Source organism: Eublepharis macularius, chromosome 4 (assembly GCF_028583425.1).
Source record: "Eublepharis macularius isolate TG4126 chromosome 4, MPM_Emac_v1.0, whole genome shotgun sequence".
In the NCBI taxonomy this organism is placed as follows: domain Eukaryota; kingdom Metazoa; phylum Chordata; class Lepidosauria; order Squamata; family Eublepharidae; genus Eublepharis; species Eublepharis macularius.
Window position 1 is genome coordinate 122,753,806 of NC_072793.1, and position 23,956 is coordinate 122,777,761.

Sequence of the window (23,956 nt, forward strand, 5' to 3'; positions counted from 1 at the left end):
TTACCCAAGACAGGAGAGCAGTTTCTAGGACAAGGCTCTTAAAGTACATTTGAAAGTAAAATGTACATCAATTTGTTGAATGAAAGAATCTCTAAAGAAGAAACTTAAGCAATATAACTAGGGGTGTGCACAGAAAAAATCCAGGTAATCAGGATCCAGGTTTCAGGGATAAAAAAATCCAAGATCTCTGAAATCAGGGTCAGATTCTCTGATCTGAGTTAGAGAATCCCAGATTATTCCCCTGGGGGTATATGGGTAATTCTGCTATGGGGAATAATGGACGGGGGACTTTTTAAAAGCAATCTTCACCAAATTCGCAGGGAACCTACTCCTGACTCCCACATTTCAGGAGGATTGGACCCTGGGATCCAATTCTTTGGGACCTTGAACAAAGTGTCTCCAGACACTTTCTATTGTTTCCTATGGAGGAAACATGTCCATGCCTTTTAAACTCCATGGCTCCCTCCCCCTCCCCACCCCGCTTGGGATTCTCTGTTTTGACATAACTCCCTTGCAAGTTTATTATTACCATGACAGAGAATCCCAATGTCAAACCAGAGAATCCCATAGAGAATCCCTTTATTGAAACAAGGGTGGGTGAGGCTGAGCTGCAGAGTTTAAAAGACAGCCAGAGGTGGCAGTTTGAAGGAGATCTGAGTTTGGGCGGCGGCGGGGGGGGGGGCTTTGCCTGTTATCAACCTTATCCCGCTCTCTTACAGCAGCACGGAGCTTTACTCCATTTGTGCTGTTGCACTCTTGCTGCTGCTGCTCCACCTCTGTCTGCATGAAAAAGAACTTTCTTTTTCAAAAAACATACCATTATTATAGTTTTAATTCTGTTTTATTAGATCCCCTGATGAAGCTACAATCGAAACACATTGGGATCTATACTTACAATTAAAACATTTCTCCCACTACACTCTCTCTCTCTCTCTCTCTCTCTCTCTCTCTCTCTCTCTCTCTCTCTCTCTCTCGCTCTCTCTCTCTCTCTCTCTCTCTCTCTCTCTCTCCCCCCCCCTCCCAGGGGTGTGAGTTTTGGTATTGATATACTGAATATATACACTGATAATGGTAATCAGATTAGAGAATCTCAAATAAAATCAGGATACCAAATGCATTAAAACCAGATAAAACTGAATTTATTTGAGTATGGTGCTTTGTGAATATTTCAGTACTTGTCACATCGCTGAACAAAAGTTGGATAGAGCTAGGTGTTGTAAAGCCTTTTGCTTGAGCAGAGAATGGATTTGCTAGAAATATATCTCATCAAAAATGTCCAGTGCTGTACATCATGGCTGAATCCTATCTCTCTCCTGTCAGCATATTTTTACCCTTGGCAGTTACATACATTTAATGGGCAGTGAAAGAGTGGTGGGGAAGTTGTTTAACAAATATTTTCATTTTAATTCATCTTAACTGATGAAAATAGAAAGCATCAGACTGGAGTTTAGGAACACATTTCTTCTAAAATAGTTTGAAAGCAGCTCTCCCTGCCTTTAAAGTCGAGCCACTCAGTTGAGGCAAAATGGTCTAATGGTGAGCACATAGGACAGAAAGTCAAACATACCTTCACATTATTCATTACAACACAGCCCTAATTTTGTATAACTCATTTTGCCTGTCTTTCTAAGTCCCTCATGTGTAAAATAAGGATTATAAAATAGATTTGTTTCTCACAGGCTGCAGTGAAGTGTGGGATGAGGCATGTGGGAGTGTTGATTAGTTACTGTGTAAACTTCTATGGGGCAGTAATAGCAAAGTACAGATGTAATCTAAACAATATTTTTAAAGAAAAAGTAAATACAAATCCTCTTTGAGATTTCAAGGCATCCACAAGATCCATCTGTGTATCTGTCAACAACAAATACATATGGCTTAAAAGAAAATAATTGGAATGAAGCCATTCCTGTGCTCAACTGCCAAGTCTTGAGGTCAGGAATGTGCAGCAAATGATTAGATCAGCTAAAAAAGGTGGATTATCAATTCCATCTCTAAAACATTACTACATGGCAACTCACCTTGTAAACTAATGCCCTTGATTTATTTTCAAAACCAAGTCCAATGGGTTAACATTGAAAGCTCCTATTACAGACCCAGGGATATCAGAGACATCATCTGGAACACCCCCAAGGAACGACTCCCTCCAAATAAATGTAACATGCTTTGCAACATCACATTAAGTATATGGGATAAAGAGAGGAAATGGCTTGCACCCAAAATCTCACCTGTAACATCCTTCCTTGGACAAAGCTGGTTCTTGCTGGCTTCGCAACCCTATGGTTATAACATATGGAGAGGAATACAGAAATATAGGTTAAAAGATGTTACAAAGCAAGGACATATTCTAGAAAAGGCTAAATTAGAAGAAGGCACTAACACCAAACTCCCATGGTATCAATATTTACAGGTACAACATCTGTTGGAAAGTAGAGATATTAAGGAAGCATTTAATAGAAACCTTACTGACTTTGAAGCAATCTTACATCATAACAGCATATTAAGGAAAGGCCTGATATCTAGGCTATATCAAATAGTCACTAAGAAAGGCAAAGATATCACCTTGAAGTACCAAACCCTTTGGGACAGAGACTGTGGCTTTAAACTGTCTGAAACCCAATGGGAAAGTATTTGGAAAGCCAAAACACTCAATTCTAGAGCTCTTAGGGTTCAAACGCTTTCTTATAAAATACTAGCTAGATGGTATATCTATCCATGCCAACTTAATAAGATAAAACGAAGCTACAGTCCACTGTGTTGGAGACGATGTGGTCAGCTGGGTAGCTTTATTCACTGTTGGTGGAGTTGCCCGGTTGTCCAAGCTTATTGGGGGAAGATTTTCCTCCACATCAAGAAAATCCCACCTCTGCCTGAGCTAGTTCTCTTAGGCCTATGGGAGGATGACAATATTCCAAAAATTAGAAGGGATCTGATTTTGTTTCTGCTAGTAGCTGCCAAATTGTCTATAGCATCCTCATGGAACAAGGCTCTCTTACCCCCTCTAACTAAGTGGTACGATAAAGTGTGGGACCTTTTTATAATGGAAAAGCTTGCTGACCATCTTCAATCGCTAGACAATCCACGCTTTCAATCTACGTTTGCCAATATGTGGCTTCCATACCTCAACTATATTACTGATACGGACCAATCGCAGATCCCTGAAGCCATGATCTATACGATCCTCTCCACTCTTTGACCTGTCTATGTCTGCATTCGTTAATTGTTTCGTAAAGCTGTAGTCTGTTGTTCTGTTTAGTATATATCATTAATATCTTGTTATTAACTATTAGTGTTGTCACACAATGTGTTACAGTTATGGATGTTAATTTGTATTGTTAGGAGGGGTTGTTTATTAAAAAAAAGTGAACAAATGGAAAATAATTTTTTTTTAAAAAAGGAATGTGCAGCAATCCCTACTGGCAAATCAGCAAGGAGAGTTCAGGCGTCCTTGCCAGGCATGCAAGTATTATTGATGCTGACAATCTATGCTGGAAGCCTTAGCAAGGAGTTAGAAAGCCATATTATGATAGTTAAATGCTATTCTTTGCACCTTTTAAAGTGTCCTTTTAAAAAGAATATATCTCCTTGATTCTTCCATTTAAGGTATCTAACAGTAGGTGAGAGTTATGGTGTTGGGTTATCTGTACCTTTGGATTGACTCTCCTTAGACCAAGGGTATATTCAGATGTCACAATAACTTGTGGTTTGTTTCAGTTGCAGTTTGTGTAGCCAACTGTGGTTAGTCTATCTGACACAACTATGAAATCATGGTTTGTCCATAAACTCTAATTTCTCCACTTCTTGCCTCTTTTCCTCCTCCCGTTCTATTATCTCTCAGGCTTGGAAATCACACAAGAGATGGTACTACTCAATAAACTGCAAATTCAGACATTGCAGCAAATAGTAATTAATACAAATTGTGGTTAACAAACCAGCTACCAACCTTAATTTGTTCGACAACCTGCATTCAGACCTCATTGCTAACTAGGGTTTGATCAAACCACAGTTTTAAACCATAGTTTACTCTGGTGTTTTAGCCCCTGAGTTTGCTCACCTATAGAGTATAGGTGCAACCTCAAGAATAATGGGGGAAGGCAGGTGGCAGTATGCCCAATGAGTGGAGGCTTAGCAAAAACATTTGTCAAAACTTTGTACGTACCCTGTTTTGAGCATGTATACGTATATAGAGAGCACTTGTTCTGACATAACTAATATATATATCAGCAATGTATGTTTCATTTGGATGATGAAAAATATCCAAAATATTCTCCCATCCCAAGCAATTATAATGGAATTATTAATAATAACTTCCCCAATTATAATGTAAGGATTTGGCCAGGGAGACATTAGCTGAGTTGATATATCTGCCCCCCATGTCAAGAAATTCATATCTTAGCATGTCCTGTCATAATCAGAAATAGGGGGAAGGGTGCTTTGTCAAGTAGTTTGTTTCTGTAGTAGAGCAATAGAGTAGAGCTGCAGAATGTCACAGCACAACCAATGTCTGCAAGAGTATATGACTGAAAACATTTCTGATTGAGAGAGATTTTCCACGTTGGCATTATGCCACTAGCGATACAACAAATAGTCAAGTAAGTCAAGTAAGTTTTGTTATAGATAGCTTTATGTCATGATGTTCAACATATGTATTTGGAAATAAGCCCATTTCTTTAAGAAAGAACACTTTCTAAATAATATTCAGATTACTGATTTAAATCAGAGCGTTTGCCATCAGGGTGGGCAAGAAAGAGAATAGTGTGGAGTCATCCCCCACCAAGTCTGATCACATATTAATATGTAAAGGGGATTCTTCACTGCATTAATGATTACGAGCACAGAAGACTGTGATGGTAGACATCCATATACCCGAGAGGGTTAAAAATACTGAATGGTGTAAAAAACGGAAAACGAAGTAGAGGCATTAGCGAGTGTTTGGCTTTGACAGTGTAACATGAGCATGTGGTGTCAGACTCCTGGCCAGAGCTCAAGCTTGTTGGCTGCTTTCCTCCCTGTCTTCTCCAGCACACCCACCTTCTCTGGCTTTCCCTCTTGCTCTTGGGAAGCATGTCGGGCTCCCTTCCTATGTGCAGCTTTAGGAAATCCAGGAATAGTTCAGGCTGTTGTTGGCAGTTCCAAAAATCTGGCTGCTTCTTCCTCCGGTTGAGTCATAGAAAAGTTGGCAAATGTGGAGGCAGCCAAATTCTTATTTCTTGTTTTCCCAGATGTGCCTGTCTTTCTTTCCTTTGGACAAACTGAAAGAGACAAGTGAAACATGTTCAACACAATCTTAAAGGAATAAGAAAACATTGGACATGCTTTAAATAACCCTTGGTAGTCTTTCTCCTCCTCTGCAGTGGAAGTGTTTGCAAAGAGGCTATGGCTCAGTGGTAGAAGAAGGTCCCAGATTCAGTCCCCAGATCTTCAGTTTAAAAAGACCAGTGAGTGGGTGATAGGAAAGATACTCAGAGAAGACGATATTGACCTTGATAGACCAGTGGTATGACTCAACCCACGTCATGTAATCACATTCTCACAAGCAGCAGACGAAGTGGCAAACTCTGCATCTGGACTGTACCATTTGAGACTGTGCTTGTGACTCGCATGATTGATGGCTGCTCAGCATAAAACAATTCCATGGACATAGAGAACTCCCAGCTAGCACCGCTGAGACCAGAGGGAGAAGCAGCAGCAGCTGGGCTCACTTTCATCCTGCCCTAGGTCCAAGCCTTATTCACAGTCCTCTCTCTGGCCACACTTTAAAAAACAGTGTATTTTAGTTCTGTACTGATTTTAAATTGTTGTGAGTTGCTTTGGTGTCTTTCCCCCCCTTAAATTAGTCAATAAATAAAGGTAGATAATTGGGGGGGGAGCTTAGTTTAGTCCCTGATGTGCTAGCTTTCTTTGTGTGGGAACCCTTTTCATTGGGGAGCATTCCATCAGACATGTTCACACTTTCAGTCTGATGCGATAGACTCAAGGCACAGGTTTCACTTCCTACTGATTGTGAAAACTAGTCCTTTCAAACCATTGAAATGAGAGGCATGTGCCCTATCTGTAGCCAAAAACCAAGACTTTGAAACAGAAGAACGTTTTTCTATACTGTACAGTGCATTCTGCTGAAACCGCCTGGCTAAGGAAGGCCAGACATAATGCAGTTAGTGAGATGACAGGAGGACCCAGGAAGGGATTTTCTTGGATTATTTGCAGGCTGTATTTGACCAGCTTGTGAATTTTGGCCTGCGCAGTGTTTGCCTGCAGGTTTTTTGAAGAATGCTCAGTCCTGGAATTCTTGGGAAGCAGACAGTCATTTCTGTTACAGAGACAGAATGGTGGCCAAACTTTTTGGCAAATGTACCATGTCATTTGTGAGATAGTGCCAGTCTACACATACAGCTCTTGTGGCTTAATGTTGACTTGCTTCTAGTTGATTAGACCAAGAAGCAAGCAGCTTTGAAGGTCTGACTCAACATCACCCTATAGACATGAGGGTGAATTGTGGTTTGTTTAAATGGTGGTTTTGTACAAAAACACTGGTTAGTCTACCAGACATGTCACAAATACTGGTTTGTATATAAACTCTATTTTGTGTACTTTTCCCCTGCTCTCTGCCATCTCTGTGAAAACCCAGCTGCACGGGATAGTGCTACTCACAAACTGTGGTTTGTGAATTCATACAGTACATCAAATCACAGTTTGTACAAACCAGTTGCAAGCCCTAACTTGAAGTTCCAGTTGGGTGCCATCCAACTGCAGTTTGTTGGACTGTCTGCAATTAGACATTGGTCAAACCCCACTTTTATTACCTGTGATTTGGCATGAATTCAGCCTGTGGCAACGGTATGTTTGCTGCAGCACTAGAGCGCTACGAACTTCCCCTGCCTTTGCCACTTATTACTCCTTTGTCATGGGTTGGCCACACATGATTAAGAGAGTTTTACAGGGGACTGGGAGAGGATACTGTTGGACTTGGAAACATAAGAAGAGCCCTACTGGATCGGACCAGTGATGTATCTATTCCAGCAGCCAACTAGTTACCCTGGAGGGTTAACAAACAGGGCAGAGAGGGCAATGCCTTTCTCTGAGGCTGCCTCTTAGCACAGGTGTTCAGAGGTTTGCTGCCCCTAAATATGAATATGTCTCTGAATACACTTCAGTGTATAGAATCATAGAACTGGAAGAGATCTTTAGGGTCATCTAGTCCAACCTCCTGCACAATGTCAAAAATTCACAACCACCTCCCCTCTCCACACCCCCAGTGACTTCTGCTCTATGCACAGAAGGTGGCAAAACACTGTCAGGATCTTTAGTCAAACTGACCTGGGGGAAATTGCTACTTGACCCCGAGATGGTGATCTGCCTTACCCTGGGCATGTAAGAAGGAACCGTGAGAACTAAGCAGTGATGTAACTCTTCCTGCCCTCCCTCTCATGATCTGCCTAGGTTCACAGAATAAGGATTGCTGTCAGATTGCCACTAGCCTCTGTTTAAAAACCTCCAAAGGAGGAGGAGGTATAGTCTCTTCTTGGTTGTAGTAGGACGTAACCTACTTTCAAAGGCATGCCCTCAGAAAAAAGAAACCCAATTTGTGCTTGAATTTTAAACTACAGCTCCTTTTAGGTGTTCAAGTATGTTTGACTGACAGATCACGTAGGCTGTTCCCTCATTAATGTGCTGGCATGGCCCTGAGATTGAGCTGCATGCAGGGCCGTGGAGATATGTTTTTATATTCTTATGCAAGAAAGGGCAACATATTGTATGACCATTTGTTGGAAGAATACTCTGAGTCTCAGAGATCATTATCTGTACCGTAGGAGGTGGCATTTTATGTATTTATTCAAGCTGTAAGCCGCACTCTCCATAGAAATGCTCAAGGCAGCATACAACATAAAACTAGAAAACATCAAAATCCAAATCTTGTTAAGATATCTAAAGAATCCACAAATAAGCAGCAGGTAAGACAACCTGGAGTGGCAGATGGAAATAGTATAAACAGTGAGTAAAAGCAGAAAATAAACAGAGTTCGTTTAATGCCTAAAGGTTAACAACTCCGGTACCAGACATTGTGTTGCAGAGAGCACATTCTAAAATTTGAGAGCCACAGAAGAGGCCTTATCTGTGGTTGGTTCTGCTTCCATCAGAAAGTAAAGGCATGCAGAGCAGCTCCTCTGATGTTCCTCTTCATTGACAGGCAGGCTTATAGGGGACTTGCTAAATTTCGTTATTTATTCCTTGGAACTATTGGGAGCCTCAGAGCCCTGTTGACTCTTATTTTTAAAGTTATAATCAGATCTTGGTATTCATTTAATCCTGTGACTGATAGCAACCCAGATACAACCCAGTTCTATGCATCTATCCCCTCTAAAGACATCTCACAGAATCCAATGGAACGGGCTTTCAAGAGTACAGCCTCAATGGATTATCTTTAGATATGGAACTTCACTGACCAATCTTAGCCTGTCTTTAAAGATCTCTTGGCCTTTTAAGAGATGCCAAAACCTGGGGGGGGGAATCAGGGGAAAAAAGGGGGTTCCTCCTAGGACCTTTTTCAGTTTTTCTGATGAATAAATGGAAAAATTGGGGAATGCTAGAGAGAAAACAACTCCTTTGAAATATTTTATGCTTTAGAATGAGTACAATTCATCTTAATCTCACCCTGAGTGAGAAAAACTTTGTCTCACAAAGCATTTTACTCATTTACATTTCATTTCACCATGAAAATGTCTGAGGATTTCCTCAATTTTTCCAATGGAAAAACTGGGAAACGTGGGGGAGAAATACAGCAGACATACACGTTTTCAAGAATTTAACTGCAAATAACTTTGGCAACATATAATATAATATGCTTTAATGTGCTTAACGATAATACATTATTAAATAATTCAGTGTTTTCAACATTACAAAGTTTAGGTTAATTTGCAAACATGTGGTAATCCTGTCTTTTATGACCCTATGAGAGCTTCTGTACAAATTATACACTTTTTACCCCAAGATCCCTTTCACATAGACTACTGCCCAGAAGTGTATCCCCCACTTGTCTTTGTTGAATTGCATCCTATTCATAGCTGCCCACTTCTCCAGAGTATTCAGGTCTTCTTGAATTTTAATTCTATCTTCTTGGGTGTTTGCTACCCCTCCAAATTTGGTATCATCAGCAAATTTAATGAGCAGCCCTTCCACTCCTTCATCCAGATCATTGATAAAAATATTGAAAAGTACTGGGCCCAAAACTGAGCCCTGTGGCACCCCACTGGACACCTCCCTCCAATCTGATGAAACGCCATTGACCACCACTCTTTGAGTGCGGTCCTCCAACCAGTTCCCTATCCACCGAACTGCCCTATAGTCTACTCCACAGTCTTCCAGTTTGCCCATCAGAATGTCATGGGGGACCTTATCAAAAGCTTTACTGAAATCCAGATAAATCACATCTTTAGGCTTTATTGACCAGCATGTTTCACAAGCTGCCACTAGACTTTCTTGTCCCACCCTGCAATAACTTTGTTTAGTGGTATAGTTTGGCAAAACACTTGGAGTTGAGGAGAAATTTTAAAAGCTGTACAAACACAAGGGAAATAATCCTGAAGGTTCTAAGGCAATAGCGAATGTGGTTCTTGAGTAGACATGGGCATGAACAGCATTACGAACAGAAAAAAACCTGAACATCCCAATCTACTGTTTGCGAATAAACTGTTCGTGATGCCCCATCTTAAACGAACAGGTGGTCGTTGCAAGCCTCGTTAGTCCGTCAAGCCACACAGTCTGGCACCTGCAATCAATCCCCTTGGCAAGCAGAGGCAGGGACTGGACTCTGTCTGAACTCCTTCTGGCTTTCCTTCTGGCTTTAACCCTTCAAAGTACTTCCAGCAGAGAGTCCCGTTTTTGCCACTGTGAAGAGAAAATGACAGCTAATGGGGAGACCTGTGGATCATGCCTTTCCCGGGGTGCAATCACTCTGAAACTTGGGGGGAGGTCTTCAGAGGACAGGGAGGACTATGTCCCCTGCAAATTTGGTGGGTATTGGACATTGGGAAGGTCAGTTGGTAACCCCTCAAAGTAGCTGCCAGCAGACACTGCTGTTTTTGCCAGGACAGGGCCCTTTAAACTATCAGCTGGTAGGCGGCAGAGGGGAATCCCCCCTGCTGCCTGCCAGCTGATAGTTTAAAGAGATCTTTAAAGGGCCAGGTAAGTAGGTTTGAGGGGAGAGGGGCTAAGTAGGGGGATTTGGGGGTGGAGGTGGTTCTGGCCCCCACAAACAACGAACATGTCCAGGAACAGTTCATGTTCGTCCATGTTCGTTGTTTGTTGTTCATGGATGGCAATGAACGACGAACAGGGTGTTTGGGGTTTTTTTTCCATTCGTGCCCATGTCTGTTCTTGAGCCACCTAAGTCATTGTAATGAATCTTGAATGACCATCTAGGTTCTAACCATTGCACAGTCTGCAGTGTGCAGTGGGAATGAAGTTCAACATTTGAACATTGTTGCGGACTCAATTCAGCCTCCTAATGAGGTACTTGCCATATTGCCTGCAGTCGGTAACTGTTTCCTCCAGGCCCTGGGCATGGCCTGATCACTTCTGTTGTGTAGCAGTCTCTTTCTGTCTCTTGCACCAGGAGGCAGGAGAGGGGGAATGAAGCGCTCCAAGACCGGCTGCAGCCACAGCAATCTATTGACTTTCCAGCTATCTTTGTTTATAGGCAGGGTATGAGGGAAAAGAAGAATGCAGATGACCATCCTTCACCATCCCTGTTGCAAGATTAGTATAGCTTATTACAGGGGTAGAATCTCAATATTGTTAGAAATAAATTCTTTTTACAAAGTCTGGGTGGTGGTAGCTCTTAATGATCCTTAGGTACTTTCTGTGTGTATTAGCAGTGTGCGCAGTGGCTGCCAGACACTTTTGTCTTGAATATTCATTGTTTAGGTGGTGAACTCTCATTTTGTTTCTGTCATTTGCCTGTACCATATGTTGCTGCAAATCTCCATACATCTTCATTACCACTGGGAAGGATCTTCTAAGGATGAAGAGCATGTATTATCTGAGGCAGCCCTGTGAATTTCATTGCTCCCTTTCCTTTTGTGTGAGTTGTTTGCTTCAGGGCAAGTAACTGAAGAGTTAAATAATCTACTACCCCCCACCCGAATCAGATGGGAACTCATTTCCAAAAGGAGCCAGGGCAGAGAAATGCAAATAAGTGTTTCGGACAGCTGCAGGCTGTATGCCTTCCTGAGATGCCAGGGCCCCAAATGAGACATGTCAGAGTACAAATTGAAAATGCCAATTTCACTTACGCTGCCACGCTGCTCGTCACAGCTAAATCCTTCCCTGCTGCCCCCTCCCCCACACTTCCCACTTACCAAATGATGGTTGCTTCTCCTTAATGTAAATCTGCCTAGCTTCCTGGGTTGGTCTCCTAGTGGGCTTCTTATCACTAATTAGTGGGACAGAACTACAAAGGAAAGGGGCGAACATTTATGCAGAAATTCCCCTGCATACCAACATGCAAACATCAGTTATCTGCAAATTCTTGTGATCCATATTCACCTTGTGCACATAGACCTTAGCAATGTGTTTCTCTGAACAGTTGATTAATATTTTAGTGTTCCCCAGGCTATTTGGGTAAAGAAAGTTGTGCCATACACAGCTAGACTTCCCTGGCCTTTCCATTTTGAAATATGTGGGAAGTTGCTTAGAGTCTATGAAGCCAAAGCCTTTGCTATGTATAACAGTTCAAGGAGGCCAGAACTGTCAAGTCACGTGACCTCTGAGAAGGACTTCAGGCAGTGCTGGGACTGATCTGGATGCTAGTGTCTTGTTAATTTTGTTTGGAATATTGATGGGACAGTCAACTTAGTTTGTGTGTTTAGGTGAGTGTGTATTTATACCCTGTTTTTTGGCTAGATTAGCTCTCGAAGCAGTTAACAGTGCAAAACCAGTTGCTGAGATACACAGTTACATTTTTGTTGCTGCTTGACACGCTAAAAGAAACCTCACAAAATGCCATGGCATCTGTTGGGACCTGGTGGAACCCTTGTGAAGTTGGATATCGAATAAGATGAGAAGTGTGTGTCCTAGATGTTCGCCGTCTACTCTCCCCCACCCCCCACCCCATACACACCTTTTTAGCTACAGGCAGCTTCAGTGGCTGGGCCCTATGGTATCACGGCATAATGGTAAGGGCTGCCTTCCTGGAATGAATATGACTCAGGCAGCTCACATTTCTCAGGAGAGACCTAGTAGCTCTTAAAACCTGGTGGAACACTGACCTAGGCTTAGTGGACCCCTAGGAATAACTATGATCATTTGTACAGAATTGTCATTTTGAGCCAATCCAGCAGAGGTGTGAAAGCTGATGTTCTGCTCACTTGTATGTAGTCATTGGTTATTTTGACTGGATTTGTCCTCCTTGTTCCTTCTTCCAAAATAATTGGGCACCACTGAATGCCATCTTCCATACCGTTAAGTTGGCTACATTTTACTCGTGGAAAAGTACTGTATAGTATGGAATGCGAGAGAGAGAGAGAGATTTGGGCCAGTCATACCTACAGTGCCTTCTTTGGAACTGAACATTCTTGGGGGAAAATGGATTTATGATTTGTTAAGGTATTATTTTGTGATAACTAGACTTTAAAGACCATAAGATTAAAAAAATATGGAGTGTTTATGCTACTATTTGAAACATCCTTATCTATTCTCAGGAACACCACAGGATTTGGAGGGTGGGAGTAGGAGGGGTATTTTACTTTTCAGTCAGTACTACATCCAAGTTTTGTGTTTTTATATGAATGCTTTATAGACATCTCTTATCACTGAATTAAACACAAAAAAGGCTTTGACCAAAAAAAAGATCAACAGAAACTGGGAGTTTATTTGGGGAGAGGGGGCCTGAGTTTGTTATAGGGAGAGGTTGAGGGGGACAGACACATGCTGCTGCAATGCTTGTGTCACAATAAAATTCACAGCCAGGGGCTTCCAAAGGAAGGGGGGTGGTTCCAAGACACAGAGAGCTGATTCTGTAGCACCCAGGGCTCCCTAACAAACTCCAGCAAGCCATGAATCTTTCATTTAATCTCTCCTGACACGCCTGTCATTTTCTCCGGAGAGAAGCCGAGAATCTCTCGCCGAAGGAGGTCATTAGCTGTCAGGGAAGGTTCCGACTGCCTTCCTGTCTTCGTATCGATTAAGCCTCCACATGCGCGCAGGCACTGTGGAGGGAATATTAATGGGGCTGCCAGAAGTTTGGCTTGGGCTAGAGATTGGGTGTATCTTTCAATACTTAGAAGGAAGGGCAAGGGCATGTGCTGTTGGATGGAGATATAATTCCAAATTTGTGTCTCTTGACAACCAGCCCTCCCTGAGACCTGGCCCGCCTTAGGTCTGTTACATTTTCATTTCCTATATAGGAGCTTTATTTCCTCTACTTCAGTAGAGGCAGAATCCAATATTGCCAGAGAAAAGTGATGGCTCCAACTGTTGCTTAGTTTTAGATGTCACTGTTGTTCATTTTGCACCTTTCATCACAAAATACTCCTGATTCTCTCATCTGAGGAGCAAAGCTCTGAACATCACTATATGCTGAATGCTCATTAGACTCACATAGTCTTAGTTTTGCTATTATATGTATATGCTAACAACATTGCACATGAGTTGTACACTAAAACCACTGTAACATTGGAGAGGCTCTGAAATTCACTTTGTTATGGGTTGTGTATGTTCTACTTGTTCTTTGAAAATAAAAATTTTACCTCAAGGTAATCTAAATGATGGGATGAATATTTAAAGTCTGTAACCTGAATAAAATTATGTGCATGATGTGAGTTTGGTTATATTTACTTCTTTCCCACAGACTCTTCTTCTGCTAGTAAAGGGGCTCCCCAAATTCTCCAGGCCCTTTGGGGAGGTATTGGACCCAAATCCATAGTCTTTTTCTTTAAAAAATGTCTTTTGACTATTAGAATTATGGGACCTAGCATAAAACTGGAAAGGCAAGAAAAATTGTGCTGTTGTCAAAGGAAGAGAATGTGGAGGGTTTTGAATTTGATCTGCCTGCCTTGCTTTGGGCATGTGGTCACTCACAGGCAGCAGCAGATTTAGACTGGTGTGTTCGGAAAGAGGCACAACAGTATAAAGCTCCCTTCTAGATTGATTCTTGTTCCTTTTCTGTTCTTTTGTGTCTAAGGGTGACTAATGAACTCTTTGCTCTGTTGTATCTCCTCTGGCAGTATTTCTATGAAGGGAATGACATCAGTGACCTCCCGGTGAACCTTTCTGTGGTGTGGAATGGGAACTTCATCATTGATAATCCACAGAACATTCAGGGTAAGTGATGGTATGGGCAGTATGGATGGAGAGACAGACAAGACACCCTCAAATTCATCAAGAGCTCTCAACAAAGAAACGGTGGCAGCTGGTAGCAGGAATGGAACCAATAAACCCAAGCACACAGCAGAACCTGTAAACAATTTTGTTGATGAGGATTCGACTGTGGGATGACAGTCTAGGAAGGATTGGTTTCATATCTTATCCTTCAGCTTTTCCTCTGTCCACCAAGCTATATTGTCCCTTCCCCACAAGGGAGATATTCTTACTCAGAAATATTTATCTCTCTGCTGTGCTGATTAACATCATTTTCTGACCATCAGCCATTTTAAAGATAAAAGGCATATGCATTTTATCGAGTGAAATGACATAAGTGAGGTTGCTTTACTAGGGACTGAAAACATGTTAGTCCTTCAACAGACAAAGTTTTTCTAACAGTTACTTGGAGTTATTTGGAGGGAAACCATGATAATTGCACCAGTTTCAAACAGATCCCAAAGCAGTTGAAATTCCTAATCTTAATGTGTCTTGGCTTCTAACTCTTAGTCGAGAAGGAAATCTGCATTGTAGAAGGAAATCTGCATTGTAAACTTCATGATGGCCACATTTAGTTGTGAGGTTGATGACTCAGTGGTCTGTGGATACTGCTCAGCAATGCTTCCCTTTGTAAGCAAGGATTTGTGGTTTCCTTTTGCAGCTCACCTGTACAAATGCTCAGCTCTGCGTGAAAGCTGTGGGCTGTGCCTCAAAGCAGATCCACGATTTGAATGTGGCTGGTGTGTTTCAGAAAAGCGATGTTCCCTGCGCCAGCACTGTCCTGCCTATGAGAGCAGCTGGATGCATGCTAGCAATGGCAACAGCCGCTGTGCAGACCCCAAAATAATCAAGGTATGCCTCTGTGGTTGCACAAAGAAAACATTTTTCTCACTGTTCAGTGGGAAATTGTCAGAGATAGAATGGTCCTGGGTGGTTCTGAAATGTCAGAAGGGTGATTGGAAGGGGCGGGCTCAGCCTAGAAGCACACATATTTCTTGTGGTTCATGGTGGTGCTGAAAGTTCAGGACTGTCTCCCAAATTAGAGCTATTTCAGTTTCTCTTTCAGTCTGTTTCCCTTCCTTGAGTTCTTTTATTCAGATCTAGAAAACATGTTAAAAGGTATCACTTCTCCCAGTGATCTGTATGTGACCATAAATATAAGGAACAGAGCTAGTTACCTCTGGATGACTGTAGTCCTATGGATGATCCACAGATGTATGCAGTGGAGAATAAAGAGAATGTATTCAGTGCTTAGCATGATCCCAGCTTTTGTTCCTATTATTTCCCTTCCTTCACACTGTGACTTTTGTTCCTGTCTGTTTATAGAATGAAGATAATGGCTACATTGAGACATCACAAATAAAGATTTTTTGGTGATGAAAATGAACCAAACTACTTGGGTTTGAGGGCTTTCTTTTCTCTTCCTGTGCTGTTCCATTTGCAGTGGAGAGAGCCCTCAAGTAGGGTTTTTTATCTGGGATTAATGAACAGCCAGATTTATGCCAATCTGGCTATGCTGATAATCTGGCTATGCCAGATCACATAAGAAAATCCCGGATTGGATTCGGGGAAACTGAACCCTGCTAAGCTGGACTGTTTGGTTGTAGGCAGCCGCTGCAGACAGCTGCTGCAAAGGCAGAGCAGCAATAAGCAAGAGGCAGCAGTGCGAGTGAGAGGGCAGAGGCATAAATGGAGGCAAGCTCCACACTGCGGCAGGAGAGTGGGGTGAGGCCAATGGAGCAGAGGAGGAGGCAGCATGCAGAGTGGATTCCTATCCCCTCCCCCCACCACCTAAGCTCCAAAAGAGCACTTCAAGCTGCTGCTTCCAGCTACTTTTTCAACTCCATGGCTCCAGCAAGCCTCACTCCTCCCCCCCCTGCCCCGCCACTTCAGATTAAGTATTGGATTCTCTGGTTTGACATTGGAGTTCTTTAATTTGACATTGGGATTCTCTGGTTTGAAGTTGGTTCCCTTGCTTCACTTTGGTTCTGTTGAGCTTCATTGGTTAAGCTTGCCTGAGAGTGGGACTTGGGACAACTTGTTCAGGGGCCCATAGAATTGGACACCTGAGTCCGATCTTCCTGAGATTTGTGAGACTTCAATAGTCCGTGCTTTTGAACCACTCTTACAGATAAAGACAAACTCCTTCTAAAGCATGATGGAAGTGGATTGATTCTACAAACATTTTCTGCATTTCAAGCCCTTTTTTGTGGTGGTACTCTCTAGTGCTGAATATTGGCATCTTCTGGGGGGATCTCCCAAGTCCTGAGGGAGGGAATTGGTGGAAATCAGTGCTACCAAATATGAATACTGATACCTTTTTTGAAAAAGCAGAAAGGTGCTGTTTCAAAGGTATTAATTTCCAGGGCACAGACTATGTATCAAAATCATTTCCACCACAATAAGAATGAATAGATGTTTTTACCTTGATACCTAATGATGAAAGTTACCACAGCAAAGCAAAGTTGTAAGCTATATTGTTTAGTCTGCATACTAGTTTCTCTGGTGTGTGCTCAGGATTAAATCTTCAACCTACATCAGCCCAGCTCCTTTCAGTGGAGGCTGTCAGGATTTCCTGTGATTCCTCATCAGTAAATTATGGGATGGCGGTCTATCGTTTTCCATCCTCTGCCACTCTTCCTTTTTCTTCCTGAGGGCTGGTAGTTTATCATCTCTCTTCTCTGGCAGCTTTTATGACCTTCATTTAATAAGATTGTGTATATTAATGTTAACATGTCTGTTGGGCCAGGCTCCAAGTGCATTAAGAGGGACTGGCGGGTAATTCTATTTGATATGTTCTATTTACCGATGGATTGCAGGCCAGGCAGGCCTTGGTGGTGTTAATTACCAAAGTCTTAGCACAGTATCTAATCTATTTGGGTTTCAGTGTCTTATCTGATGAAGGCTGGAAATTAGAGGAGTGCCTCTCATGCTCCCCAAAGCCACTCACTTCTTATTGCTTATTGGCATTGTGGGGCACTGTGCTGGCCTTGCAGAGTAGGTTAACTCCACTGAAGGCCCCTGCCCGCCATTCATTCTGATGTGTGAGTGCCTAGTTCTGCAAATTAGTGTTCCTTTAAAAAGAAATAATGGCTATGAAATGGGCGGTTGACAGGAAAAGTCTAATGGCCGAGATTGCTGAAAGGATGACAGGAACATTTCTCAGCCAACATCACTTTTGCATGCTTTAGTCATCTTTGGCATAGCTTACAGATGTGGGGTGGGGGGGAACTTATGAAGCAATAAGGTTATCTGACAAATTTATGGCTAAAATGTGAGGTAAACCAAGACCATCCTGGTTCTCATCCTGGTTCCCATATGTAGGATAATAGCAGCTCAGGGCTGGAAAGGACCGTAAAGTTTCTCTGGTATTACAGCATCCTGCTACTGCAGCCTTTCCTTAGGCCTAAACTATGCTTGAAAGAGGCTTTTCCATGTTCCTCTAAAAATCCTTCAGGAACAGAAATCTCACAGGCCCTTTGAGCGACTTGCTACATGATCTGCACCATTCTTTCAGTTAAAAGAAAAGTTCCTGTTAAATCTGCTTCTTGTGTAGATTGAATCTATTTTGATGTATGTATGTTTGTATGTGCATTATTTATAGTAGTCTCCCTTCTCACAGAGACTCAGGGTGGATTACGCAATGTAAGTCAATGCAGTCAATCGTATGAGACATCCAATAAGCAGTGTAATAGGATTAAGCGCAGAGACTAAAACGAAGTAAAAATCTGGGACAAAGCTGAAACAAAGCATAAGTATTAACATGGCATGTTAAACAATGCAGAGATTACATAATAGGATGGCAGAACAGGACATTCCAGCCAGACACTGTCCCAGCAATTCATCCTTTGTTTCGGCACTTTTTAAAAACATCAGTCCTTTCCCAAGCAAGGCTATGAAGGTCTTTTGGGCTCTTGATACCCATGGGCCCCTTCCACTGTTCCTCCTTTCCTTCCTCCCAGTTGGCAGCTATGCTGCAGGGAGCAAAGCAAAAATCTCTCATATTCCTTTTAGCCCCTTTACCACTGGTGGGTCAAAAAGGAGTGCAGACTCACCAGGGCTTTGCTCCCTCCAGCTCTCCTCCTAGCAGGAAACGGATGCTTGTCCCAGAGACCCCTTGTTATGTTGCTCCGCCCTCTCCTTCCTCTTCGGCTTTGTGGCCGTCCTCCCCAGGCTGCCTTGCTTCCACTATTGGAGCTTGTCTGGGGAAAAAGCGTCTGCAACAGTAGGCAGTAAAGCAAGAGAGGATTTAGCGCTCTTCACCAACAATATGTATCTTTTGTAGCAAAAATAAAATTACCCTATCCCTCCCTTGTGAATGGGGCAGATGTGAACAACAAACATGGCTACTGCTGCCACAGCTAATGCAGCCCTAACTCTTGTTAGTGCTTTTAGATTCTCCTTAATAACCACTCCATCTCCCCTAAAATGCAAGGAGTTAAAGCTGCTCATTTTTGAGATAGCAAGTAATGAATATTCAGTGTGCGAGGAGTCAAAGGGAGACATGCATGCCGAAGGCTTTGAAAACCACAAGAACTGTGTGAACCATATAGCAGCCAATGAATAGATATGACACCCCATAGTGACCTTATATGCTGAAAAGAGAATTCTGCTGCTTATGTGAGAGAAAGTAGATGGATGGCCCGGGGGGAGGGGAGTAGTAGTTGTATGGAGCAGAGGAGAAACATTAGCTCTCTTCCAAGATGATCTTATATTTGTTAAGAAGTATTCAATTTCTAAAACAGTGAGAGCACTCAGACAGAGGACGAGGAACTGCCCTTTTAAACAAGTGGCCCAGGCTAGGCTCCTACATTGTGGTTGAAGTTCATTATACAGACATCTGATTGTGAGGTAGTGGCTATGTACAAACTGACTCTGACATTCTGCCACCTGAACTATGAGTTCTTACGAAGAAGAGAAGATCCATTTGTTTACTGAAACCACAATGCTGTATCAAACCCACTAAATGAGTTTGATAACACCTGTGCTGTTGACCTGCCCATTTTTGAGCGGGTGCCAGCGTTTGGTTCTAGTGTTGCTGTCTGCATCCCTAAATAATTAAAATTAAATTAAGAACCTGCAGCACTAATTGTAAGCCCAGCAAAGCAATTAATGTGTAATGCACCCTTTGCTTGCATGTATGCCTCTAGTCTTATCTTACATACTAATAGCCAAGCGGCCCTGATCTGTGGATACTTAAATCTGGAGATTGGAACCATGAATGGACAAGACAGATCTTCCTACACACCTGAAAAATGCCCCAGGTTTACAGAAAAATCTGAAATCTAAAAAAATACCCTGGGAGAGGTTTTTAACAGAAACCTAAGATGTTAAAAGGAGCAACTGAAACTTTAACTGGAAGTCCTCAGTGGCTGTTGTTAGGCAACCGTAACAGTTTTGCCTGTATTTCAGGGTTGGTTTCTTGTCAGTAAAAGACGGGGAGGGAGCAGGGCACTTTCCAGAGCTGTTTTGTCCTTTGAGGGAGGACTCATTGAAGCCAGGCCCACAACAGATCACCAGGTGACATGCTACCTCATGATTTGCATGACTTACCCAAGCTCAGCTGCTTGCTACTGTTCAACAACAGCCCTCCCCCCATAAAAGCCAGTGTAGTGTAGTGATTAGAGTTTCAGACTAGGATCTAGGAGATCCAGGTTCCATTCACCACTCTGCAGTGGAAGCTCACTGAGTGACTTTGATCCAGTCACTCACACTCAACTAACCTGCCTCTCAGGGTTGTGAGGATTACATGGAGGCAAGGAGAATGATGTAAGCTGCTTTGAGTCCCCATTGTGGAGAAAGGCAGTATATAAATGAAAGTAATAAATGTAGATGAAGGGGGGAAGATAAAAGGTAAGTTGTTTAGTGGTTTTGAAGGAGAGAAGGATGTAGGGAAAGGTGATGTAGGGTGTAGGTGTATGGAAGCTGTGAGGAAATAGTATCAAGAAAGGGATACGGGGAAAGGTGAAGTACCCCCTGCAAGTCCTAGCAAGTTCTCTACTATGCAACTGGGCCATAGGGGAGAGGCTACTGGGTGGGGGAAGGGGAAAGGTGAAGACTGGGGGACAGACAAAGGTGGATGGGAAGGAAAGAATGAAACAGGAAAAGTGGGCGGGGCTATGGGAGGCAGGGCACGGAAAAAATTACATAGTGGAGGAGGGGAAATGCAGTGCCCCCTGCAAGTCCTTGGGGGTCCCCACTTGTGTTGTTCTATTCTGCTGCTTCTCTGATCAAAGCCTTGAAGGCTGCATGGACTTCAGGAGCATTCATTGGTGGATTATGCAATACGATCACCTATGGTCCACTGCCACAATGAGCCCTGTGTGAGGGTCAGTGTAGTGTAATGGTTCGAGCGTCAGCCTAGGATCTAGGAGTCCCAGGTTCAAATCCCCACTTTTTCCATCCAGAGCTTGGTGGGTGACCTTTGGCTGGTCACACTGTCTCAGCTTAACCTCCTTTACAGGGTTGTTGAGAGGATAAGTGAAGGCGAGAAGAATGATGCTTTCAGTTCCTGTTGGGGAGAAAGGCAAGATATAAATGAATTAAATAGATAAGCAATTCAAGGAGAGAGGGGAGAGAAAAGCTGTAATGATAGAAGTTGGTAGGTCTAGAAGGGTCATTACATTGAAGAAGATGAAAAGCAAATGTATCATGCCAATAAGTTACGTTGTTGGTGGCAATATTGCTGTGCCTTTGAAAGGCTTTCTTCTAAGCTTAAATAGGAAATATTGCTGACACATATGAAGATGGGAAGGATCATTTCTGCGTACAAGAGAGAGCTATTGTGTTTCAGAGTTTCAGTCCCCTTCAGCACCTGTAATCTCCTGGTTTTCCAGGTTATGCTAATGAATACTTTTTGAATTTTGATTTTATGTGTGCAGTTATAGAAGGGCCATTCTGAAATGAATTATTGGTGGGCCTGGACAGCCTAGTAAGTGTCATTAGTTTTTGGCCATTGGTATATCTCTTGCCCTCTTCCTTCAGCAGTTTTGAGAGATTGTACTCTGAAACCAATTAGCAAAATAAGGTTGTTTTTTGCCAAGGCTGTAACTGGGGTGGGAGCCTATATACTTCGGGAGGGGAAGAGCCAGATTTCCTTGCCAGTTCTCACTCCCGTGTGCCTTGTTTAGCATTGACCTCCCTGCACAGTGTGTCAAACAGTGTCAGATTTTTCCCAGAGTTGCTTCTCCCCAAACATGTGGCCCTTGTCAGTTTTGCTACAGTGGAGGGGAAATCTAACACACCACAGCAGCCCTTAACTCTAATTTAACAATACCAAACAAACAGCCGCAGCTCACCAAACACTCCAGAGGTGCCCAATTTAGGGAAGGATGACTTGGTTTGCTTGCTGCAGCGGCTGCTTTAATGAGTTCTGATCCAGGACTTCAGGAGATGATTGGATTGAATTTAAGTGAACGACAATCCCCAAAAGCTCAGATCGGTTTGACTTGTTGTATAAACCCTGAAACATGGCATGCGCTTGCCCTAGGCCTGCTTATAAGTTCACTTAAATCATGGAGTGGCCTGCAAGTTAAAGAGCAAAGATGGGAGTTGGGGCTTGTGGACTTCAGCAGCCAGATTTCCCACTGGCTTTGCGTAATGCATGACCTTTCTGTGCCTGGGGTAGTGGTGATTTTCCTGTACAATTTCTGTTTGCAGCTTAGTCAAAGGGGTGTGATGGTGTTTGCAGATCAAGTTTTGAAAAAATGAAAGGATCCTATTATGTTTAATGTCAGATGCTGTGGCCATGGTCAGGACTCTTGAAAGAGCACTCTTTACCTTTCCAGCTTCCTTTATGACTGGAAGAAATAGTTCTCAATTGATTTTGCTTCTTTTCCTACAACCATCTTCTCCTGCCCCTGAAATGTATAGTATAGAATATTCTGGAGAAGCTGATAGAATTTTTTTAAATTGTTAACACAGACCTGACACAAATTCTGTGACCTGAACCTTTTGGGGTGGCAACTGTAGAAGAAGATGGGTTTGAAGAAAAAGGAGAAGCGACATCAGGCTGGGCCCAAACTAAATTGGCAGTTTCCACTGATTTTCCCTTCCCACTGCAGACTCCCCTCATGTTGTTTCTCAGAGACCCCTCTCCCTCCAGAACAACACTGCTTGGAGATCAGTGGGCTGCAGTGGAGAGGGAGGGAAGGGGAGTGCCATTCCGCCACTGGAAAATTTAGTCTGGATTCAGCCCATGAAGTGCAAATGGACTGTTATAGTGCACTACACTTTGCTGGGAAGTGTTCAGAGGCTGCAGATGGTACAACATGTGGGGGCTTGAGGACAGAATAGTAGCTGCACATTACACCCAATGGGCAGTCTCTTATATCCAGTAGATTTGGGGGGTGGGGCATCAAAAGGCAGTAAACAATCAATTAGTTGCTTTATTAATATACTTTAAGACCATGTGGAGCCCCCTTTGGATCTTCTGTTTGGGGCACAAAATTATTCCTGGCCAATTGCATTTGTGCTTCAGGATCTGCACTGACTCTCATGGTTACGCAAGCAGAATGAGATGCTGGTTAGAGAACTAAACATCGTTGGGCCCTGCATACCTTGTGGATCTCTTTCCTCGTTTATGAATTATCACACCAGCTCAGATCAGCTCACTGTGCACCTCCTTAAGAATGCAATCTGTGCAAAAGCATTCAGTGGGGAAAATCTTCTGCCTTATAATTATAGAAATCCCTTTTCTTGGATGTTTGCCAGAGCCTGAGCACTTCCAAAGGTAGTGTAAGTCTTTTCCATTTGTACAGTATTGAGATACCAGTGGTGGTTTTTTCCCCCTTATTCTTTCAAAAAAACAACCATTTAATCTGTTTTAAGTGTGTGATCTACTCTGAGCATTTGGAAATTGGCAGGATGCAAATGTAAATAAATAATGAGATGCACTCTTTTCTTGTGATTGCTACTTCCAGCAGCACCTACTAGCTTATAAAAAAAGCAGGACTTGTTGTCTTTAGAGCCAGCAGGGATGATGGGAACCATCAGTTATAGCATTGCAAACTAGGCAAGCAATCTGCAGCTGGTTTCCCTAGTCCCTCTGTGTTATTCCAGTTCATGGCCATTGGCCATTGCTGAGGTTCCCCCGCCGCAGCCTGCCTTGCCATGTTTGGGGTTGCCAGTGACCCATCACAAGAGCTTTCCCAACTTGGATGCCCATTAATCCTCTTTATCACTTGCAGGTGTGCACTGAGCACCAGGGCCAGAAAAATGTGGTCTAAAATTGCCTGTAATTACCTTGTTAGTGGCAGTAGTGGGCCTGTGCTGCACTGCTCATCCGTCATCACACCAGCGTTTGTCAAGCCACACCTGTCCGCTTTATTGGGAATCATCCTGACAAATGAGGTGCATCATGCTCTGCTGGGGCTTCCTTCCCTCCCCAGCTGGTGCTGGCAGAAACTTTCATGTGTTTGGATATACCAGAGCTGGTTGGGGAAGGGGGGAGGGAGTCCCACTCTGCAGAGATTAGCTGACATCACCCTTAAGGGGAAAGCTCTGGAGGACAGGCTGTGCCTCTATTAACTTGCAGCACAAAAGAGTAATGCAGTCTCCCTGTGAGTATCCAGTGCCCTTCTTGGGGATAAACATACACAGGATT

At 42.9% G+C, this 23,956-nt stretch overlaps 1 protein-coding gene across 1 annotated transcript in view; it reads left to right on the top strand.

Annotated features, from left to right (window-relative positions):
* PLXNA1 (plexin A1) overlaps positions 1-23,956 on the top strand; it is a 418,114-nt gene that overhangs the window by 301,538 nt on the left and 92,620 nt on the right. The window contains exons 11-12 of the mRNA XM_054978424.1: positions 14,220-14,316; positions 15,014-15,204. Of these exons, the coding sequence (XP_054834399.1) occupies positions 14,220-14,316; positions 15,014-15,204 (288 nt within the window). The remainder of the gene's footprint in view (positions 1-14,219; positions 14,317-15,013; positions 15,205-23,956) is intronic.